The sequence below is a fragment of the Crocodylus porosus genome, unplaced genomic scaffold (genome assembly GCF_001723895.1).
Source record: "Crocodylus porosus isolate Cpor-Errol unplaced genomic scaffold, CroPor_comp1, whole genome shotgun sequence".
NCBI classification, from domain to species: Eukaryota; Metazoa; Chordata; order Crocodylia; family Crocodylidae; genus Crocodylus; species Crocodylus porosus.
The window spans coordinates 196,822,010-196,830,041 of NW_017728906.1; the positions used below are offsets into that span (position 1 = coordinate 196,822,010).

Sequence of the window (8,032 nt, forward strand, 5' to 3'; positions counted from 1 at the left end):
TCCTGAAGTGGGGGCGGGGAAGGGGAAGGAGAAGGAGGTGGTGGCGCCATGTCGGTGTTGCCGGATGAGTCGCGGTCGCTCCCGCCGCCGAACATCGTGAACCACAACTCGGTGGTGTTGGGTGCCATAGGCTGGGCCGCCGTTGTGCTCAACAACTTCGGCCATCGCCGCCCCGCGCTGAGCACCGGTGAGGGCCCGGCCTCCGCCTCGGCTCGGCCTCCCCGCCCCTCCTGCCCCCGCACCGGGCCCGGGTCGCGGCGCTAGCCCCGGGGGGGAGGGGCCGTCGGTGTGTACTTGTGTGCGTGTCCGCAGGGAGAGCTAGCAAATATTTACAGAGACAAAGATTTATAAAGCGATACCTATAGATGTGTATAGAGCAGGGCTGGGCAATTATTTTGGGCAGGGGGCTGCTTACTGAATTCTGGCAAGCCACCAAGGGCCGCATGACAGGCAGCCAAGGGCAGATAAACATTAATTTTCTAAGTTTTTCGGGGCCCCACGGGCCACATTTTGCCCACTCCTGGTATAGACAGCGCAAGCTCTGGATAGGTATCTATGGAGAGATATATAGAGCGAGAGAGAAATAGAGAAACGGGTGCATCTCTATATAGGGAGGGATAGAAATAAGTATCTTGAGAGAGATATATGGTATGGAGATTTCTGTAAACGCTATACATTATAATATCTATATTTCTATAAAATGGTATATACGTGTGTGTGTATCTACCTACCTATTTAGATGTATAGATATCTGTGAGTGTGTGTACATGTCTACACACACGCAAACGTACACATACAGATACCAGTCTATGTATCTAAATAGGTTGATATACAAATAGGCCGATATCTATAGAGAGATGGATATAGAAATAGGTATAGAGAGATCTGTATCTATATCCAGACACACATGCAGGAGACAGAGAGAGCATGTGTGGTTTCATGAGCCCAAGTTCAGTTCATGAGAAGTCTGAAGTCACAGAGAAGTCAGTAGCTGTGTTAGTCTGAAGTCAGGGAGAAGGCAGGGGAGATAGATGTGTACCTTATGGACTAACTAAATCATGTATAGAGAGATTTTATATAAATGTGTGTCTGTGTACATGCATACAGAGAGGGAGCACACAAGAGTGCAAAAGTTTGCACAGATGCAAGTTCACTTTATCAGAAGTCTGAAGCCAGAAAATCCAATCTATAGAGAGAGAGCACACACTTCTGTGACCTTGAGTTTGCTCCATCTGATGCTGTGAACTTGGGTTCACAAAAGCTTGTGATGGATGGATGGATAGATAGAGTATGTATGTGGGCATGTGTGCACATATAGATCTGATTTAGTTAGTCTATAAGGTGTGTATCTCACCTGCATTCTGCATCAACAGCCAGATAGTGGGCAATACCAATCACATTTCCGACACTGTGTGTGACAGAAGGCATCAGGTAGCTCATTGCCTGCTCGCATGTCTCGCAACTGCCCGTTGGAAGGGAAAGGAAAGAAAGATCTTCATGGTGACTTCCAGGTTTGTTGTGGAGTCATTCTAGCTGCCTGGGACAATTTCTTTCTCTGGGTTTTCTCTCCATGTCCCAGGTGTCCATCGCCAGATCCTTGGTATATCGATAGGCTGGTTTATTGGCTATTATGCAACCAGACGAGAAAACTACTACTACGCTTGCCGGGACAGAGCTCTGTACCAATACATAAAGCATCATCCGGAGGACTTTCAGCTGAAAGGTACAGTGAGTTGTTGCCTTAAAAAAGACCTTAACATCTTGTAGCACAGTAGTTAATATGGAAGAAATATTGGGAGAGTAGAGTCAAAACCCACTCTTCCATGCAAAGCCCCACTGGTAGCCAGCTGGCTGTTGGGTGGGCAGTGTCTGTGATGGATTTGCAATGTGAAATGTGGTTGTGGCCAGGAAGGTTAGAATACAGAAGGGACCTTTCTCACTTATCAGATCTGCTGCCTTAGTGGCTTTCCCTCATTTGCTTGCCTTGTTGACAGAATGAGTTGGGTCAGTCATGGAGCCATCGTGGCTGCAAAGGAGCAAGCCGAGGTGGAGATACAGAATCAGTTGGTCATGTGCGTTCCACTAGGGCAGTGATCCTCAACTTTGCAAGGCCCTGACCGCCCCATCATCAAGTTGCAGCAGGGGAGGTTTAAGTTGGATATTAGGAAAGACTTTCTCACTGGGAGGGTGGAGAAGCACTGGAACAAGTTACCTAGAGAGGTGTTTTTCCATCCTTGCAGGTTTTTAAGGCACATTTGGCAACGCCCTGGCTGGGGTGATCTATTTGAGGATGGTCCTGCTTTCAGCAGGGGGGGGGTTGGACTAGATGTGACCTCCCGAGGTCCCTTCCAACCCTTATTTACTAAGATTATCTCTCTGCTGCTATGAATGTGGTGGCCTTCCTGGCTGAGACCCACTGCTGGTGCTGCCTCCACTTACCCTGGTGCTGCTCAGCCAGGTGCTGCTGCCTTCAGGTGGAACTGCCCTGTGTACCTGCATTGTCACCTGCTCAGGAAGAGCTGTGCCATGTGCATCTCTCCTTGCACTGGGGCTCTGATCCTTCTGGGGCTTTGTGCAGCCCTGACTGGTCTGGCATCCCCTACAGTCCTGGAAACAGAAGGGGATGGGACAGTTCCACCCATGCCTGTTTCCAGAAGGAGGGTAGGGGACAGTGGACCAGGAAGTGTTGCACAGCATAGGGCAGCTTTGAAGTCTGCTTGAGACAGATTAGAGCCCTAATGCAGGGGGAGGAGACCCTAGGCTGGGTTGCTTTACCTGGCTGTTGCCATGTCCTTGAGGGGGCCTTGTAGCACCCTGCTTCAAAACTACTGCACTAGTTTCTAAATGCCTCCTCCAAGATGGGAGACCTCTTGTACCAGGGATTGGCTAAAATAGTAAGAGATGGTCCCTCTTGCAAAGCTTTCAATATAAGCATTGGTAGGTTATACAGTGTACGTTGGGAGTATGTCATCCCTAGCATTTTCTAGGGTTAAGCATGCCATATGATGGATTCTGCCACTTCTTTTGGGAGACTGTTTCATAAGTCTACAAGTTTTGCCAGATTTTTATCAACTCACTTGAGCCCAAGAGAACTGTTGGAGACGCTCAGAGGGCTAGCAGTGCTGGTATAGTGAAGATGTGGAGCCCATCTGGCATTTCAGGGCTACTCCAATGGTATCTTTATCTTAGATTTTGTTCTGAAATTACTGAATGAGCGTGGGATCCAGCAATGTCATTCCTGCAGAATTCCACTTCACCTCAGCCATCTCCAAGAGCCATTGTCCTGCAGTGCTTGAATTCAGCCATCCTACCTGATTACTGTTAATTCTTGACTGCCCGGTTAATCTGTTGTCTAGGTTTGTGTAACATTTCTGTTGGTGCCATTTCCATAATACTAATAATTCCAGAAGATGTTGTGAACTCTCCAGCCTTGGAGGTTTTTAAGGCCCGGCTAGACAAAGCCTTGGCTGGGATGGTCCTGCTTTGAGCAGGGGGCTGGATTACATGTGACTTCCCAAGGTCCTTTCCAACCCTAATTTTGTATGATTCTAATATTGTCATTCTGCCCTGCCCCCATCCACAGCCCAGAATTGTAGACACTGTGAAGTGAGGGTAACTTGAGCTGTAACCCAGAGTCTAGTTGATAAAAACATCTTCTGTTGTGATGCTGCATGCCCCAGCAGAAAATTTTGCTTCCAAGAATGGAAGTTTATCTCTTGACTTCTTTTATATGTGATGGAGGGCTTCCAGCTAATGACTGACAGACCTTGAATTTTTCTTTTCCTGGAGAGGAATGGGCGAAGTTAACTCTCTCAGATTTACTTCTTTTAACTTATCCCATTTCTTTTTTAAATCCTGCTTCTTACACAGTTTACCTTTCCCTCCCACCTAGCCAACCCCCTCTTCTGTTAACCAGGTTCATGGTAATTAGCCAGTCGGGCAGAAGAGAAAACTGCTTCCTTAGAGCTTATTTCATTTCCAGTCTGGATCAATGCAGACTGGTCCCTTTTCTCCCTTTGTCCTCTCCCTTTCTTCCAGTAATGGCCTGATTTAAAGCATGTGGAACTCGGGTTAGAAGTGGCAGATGTGAGCTGTTCTGGATTTGGGCATGCATCAGCAAGCTGGTTCAGTGACTGTTCAGACACATTAATGTCCAGGTGAAGTAAGCAAAAGTAGGAAAGTTGTGACCCTGAAGTAGTATAGAATCTGGCTCACTGACACCTGGAAGAGAGATACTGCAAGTGACTGAATTTCAAAAAAATTGGGGTTGCACCAATAAAGATTTTTCTTGGCTGATATCGATCATTAACCAGGCGTATTGGCCAATGCTGATCCAATAACTAACTCGCAGGAAGGCAGCCAGGCAGCTTGGAAATAGCTCCTTGCAGGTGAGTCTGTGGAGGGAGCGTGGGGGGGAGCAGCCCCACTCCCTCTCTCACTGGAGGCCCCCACAGTGAGGGAGGGAGTGGGGGCTCAGGGAGCTACCCAGCCAGGACAGTGGAGCAGGATGCAGCCGAGGGTGGCTCGTCCAGGGCATCAGCGCCCCGGTGCTTAAAATTGGCGGCAGGTCACTTGAACTAAAGTTCATTGACTTGTTGCTCCCACTGCTGCCAAGCAGGCAGGGGTTGCGTGGCCAGTGTGGGGCTACCAAGGGAAAGACAACAGAGTGGAGGGCCCCAAGTTCACAGTAGACAGCCTGCAGCTTCCCATTACACAAATTTGGGGAGCACATGACCTCCCCTTAGGGGGTGCATGCAGCAGTGGGGAGCTGCCCCTCCCTGCTTCCCATCCTGTGCCTCCCCACGTCCCCTCCCTGCTTCCCACCCTGGCCCCAGGTCCCATTCATCACACTGGCTGGGCAGCACCTCCAGCCCCTGACCCACTCCCTTACCATGGGGGCCTTGATCTGTCCGTCCGTCCATGTCCCGTCCCGTTGTCATGTCCATGTCCTGTCCTCCCTCCGCTCTCCATGCTGCCCGGCTGCATTCTTGGTCACGTGCATGTGTGCTGTTGCATGCATGTACATGGTGTTCAGGAGCTCCAGCCAGAAACCATATTATATTTATTGATGAACATTATCGGCTACACTGGCCAAAAAAAGCCAATAGCCAATAATGTTAATTTTCTTGTTATCACTGTTTATCTGATGCTTCTCTAAAAAAAAATTAGCAAGGAAGCAAATAAATAGCATTAGGTATAGAATCAGTTCTACTGCCTAAATGGTTGGTTGATAAGGGAAACTAGATTTTAATTTGGCCTTTCTAACATCCTAATAACCCCTGTAGAAGTACTGAAATGTATTGATAACACACAACCTCTCTGCTGGAGTCTATTAAACCTCCTTCAAAAATGGAGATGGAAAAAGTTTAGTGAATGAATTGAGGTGCCCCTGGAATAGCGCCAAATGCAGCAGTTACTGGGATTGATTAAGTCAGGATCCCAGTGTTTTCCATGAGTTTTGGGTTCAGTTTGTAACAAAGGTCTTGATTTATTGGTCACATAGAATGCTGAATAAACCTTTCCAACTGCAACAATTGCCTTTTGCAGAAAGGAAAAAGTTGGCCGAAGTTATGGACCCCTTCCATCCAATTCGCTGAAGACTCTCCAAGCAACTACTGACTTGTCTTCTGAGGCACGTTCTTCTGACCATTTCTATGCATATGATTGAAGCAGGCTATATGTGACTAACTGTCCAAATGCCCTGGCTTAAAACAGAAGGCTCTTGTATTTAAAAAGTATGAATAAAAACTGTTCCATTCATTAGTGATATTTATTCCTAGGCTTTTCAGTAGTGTTGTTGAATCCATGACAATCCAGGGAACATGCAAAAAGCAAGATTGGTTTGGTTACATCTTTTTGCATTATAGTGAGACAAGCTTTTAGGTAAAGGGCACTTTGTGCTGGAAGGCTTGTCTAATGCCTCCCCCAATTGTATAGTTGGTCTAGTAAAATATATTCACTGCATTTTTTTTTTTTTGTGGTGCATTTAAATCTGTGTCACTTATTCCTCTTTAAATCTTAGGATGATTTTGTGTCTTTTGTCAAATTGCTTAATTTAAATATTGTTAAGTTATGACTAACAAAGAAAATGGTGGAGGTCCATGGAGGCTAGACAGTTAAGGAAGAGCAAAACCACAGACTCCCTTGCTGTGAGTTACACTTAATTCCCACTTGCTCTTGTCATTAACCTGCTTTTTTTTAGGGTTCTTCCTGGGGTTGAAGCAAAGTCTGTCTTGCTAGGCAGGATTTCCATCATGCTGAGAGAGAAAACAAGGTTGATACAATGTCTACACACAGTTCTTGTTATCTGTATTCTCCACCTCTCTCTGCTGTTATTACTTAGGGCAAGTATCTTCCTACAGGAAGTATTCTAAAACTGTAGGCATCAAAGTAAACTTTTGGCAGGCTTTGAAGGCTCTTGGCCAGGTTGACCCAGTTGGAGTCAGACACAGGTAGGCAGGTGCTAGAACCCAGGTACTTTCTCTGCTTTTCTCTGCGTTGGCTACTGCAGTGGTTCCCAATCTTTAGGTCACAACAATAAAAAAACGGGGTCATGTATTCCTGGGGAGGGAGGCATGGGGGGGGGACACATGGCCTCCAGATTTGTATGCAAGGTGGGGGCAGATGCAGGCTGCCCACCCCCCAAGGTCTCCACAGTACAGCAGGATGGGGAGGCTCTGTGCTGCTGCTGGGAGCCCCCACTGGCTACACTACCATGGCAAGGTGCCCCCTGCCTGTCTGGCGGCAGCAGCAGGCAACACAACTCCATGCTGCTGCCATTGCTGCCGGGTGGGCAGAGGGCACCTCATCATGGCAGCTTGGCCATTGTGGGGCTCCCAGCAGCAACACCATGTTTGCCCGGAGCCTGGGCTGAAGTGGAGCCCGGGAGCCCTGAGCCTGCAGTCTACCCAGCACTACAGGCTCCACTTCAGCCCTGCTGCCCATGAGGAAAGGGCAGGGGATGGAGCAAGGCTCTGGCCAACTGCGGCTCAAGTGCTGCTCGGTGGGAGGCAGGGGGCTGTAGACCCTGGCCCCAGAGCCCTGGCAGCTGCACCCACCACCACCCCCGCAGCAGGGGGCTGTAGGTAGGGAGTGAACAGCACCTGGGAGGGTAGGGGGCTGTGGGTTGGGAGTGAGGGGCCATGCTGAGGAAATGGGGTCACGCTGAGGAAACGTTTGGGCAGCGCAGGCCTACTGCCAAAGCACCATGTCCGGGGTCTGGATCAAATGATTCCATGGCCCAGATCCGATCTGCAGGGCCTGATCTAAGTTAGACAAGGTTCTTTGGATATCTTTTATTAAACCACATCTACCCTTTGTTTTCCCTTTGGCCTTTTTTGTCCCCTGTTTTTCTTCCCCTGCTTTACCTTTTTGTTTTTTCTCATTTCTACCCTTTTATATTTTCACTGACACCCTGTCACTTATTTAGCTTCTCCCATTCCTGATCTCCAACTATTCCCTTTTTCACAGGCAGCCTCTTTTCCACCTTGGATTTTATCACTTTCATAGTTGGTTAGGTGGGGAGGGACCTGAGCAGATCATCAAGTCCGAACCCCTGCCATGGCAGGAAAGAGTACTAGGGTCAAATGACCCCAGCAAGGTGATTGTCAAGCCTTGTCTTGAAGACCCCCAGGGTAGGAGTCAGCACCACGTCTCTTGCAAGTTGGTTCCAGATCCTAGCCGCCCTGACCGTGAAGTAGCGGCTCCTGATGTCTAGCCTAAATCTCCCCTCTGCCAGCTTGTGACCGTTATTTCCAGTCACTCCTGGTAGTGCTCGGGAGCAGGGACTCCCCCAGTGCCTGCTGGTCCCCTCTGACTAGTTTGTAATAGGCCACTAGATCCCCCTCAGCCTTCTCTTGTGGAGACTGAGCGGGTTCAGGTCCCGTAGCCTCTCCTTGTAGGGCCTGCCCTGCTGCCCCCTGATCATGCGAGTGGCCTCCTCTGGACCCTCTCCATGCTGTCCACATCCCTCCTGAAGTGTGGCGCCCAGACCTGGACGCAGTCCTCCAGCTGCGGCCTGACCAGTGCCGCA

General features: G+C 48.9%; 1 protein-coding gene across 1 annotated transcript; it reads left to right on the forward strand.

Moving 5' to 3' along the window:
* Positions 1-8: 8 nt before the first annotated feature.
* On the forward strand, positions 9-5,765 carry LOC109306826 (NADH dehydrogenase [ubiquinone] 1 subunit C2-like). Its single transcript, XM_019530427.1, has 3 exons — positions 9-187; positions 1,580-1,723; positions 5,548-5,765. The coding sequence occupies exons 1-3, from the start codon at positions 49-51 to the stop codon at positions 5,595-5,597; spliced, it is 333 nt and encodes a 110-aa protein (XP_019385972.1). The 5' UTR covers positions 9-48; the 3' UTR covers positions 5,598-5,765.
* The last annotated feature ends 2,267 nt before the right edge of the window (positions 5,766-8,032 follow it).

Bases quoted from the DNA above. Each gene is read 5' to 3' on its own strand.
- LOC109306826 (XM_019530427.1), top strand. From the start codon at position 49: ATGTCGGTGTTGCCGGATGAGTCGCGGTCGCTCCCGCCGCCGAACATC. The intron at 188-1,579 runs GTGAGGGCCCGG...TCCATGTCCCAG, and splicing joins CCGCCCCGCGCTGAGCACCG to GTGTCCATCGCCAGATCCTT. The intron at 1,724-5,547 runs GTACAGTGAGTT...TGCCTTTTGCAG, and splicing joins GGAGGACTTTCAGCTGAAAG to AAAGGAAAAAGTTGGCCGAA.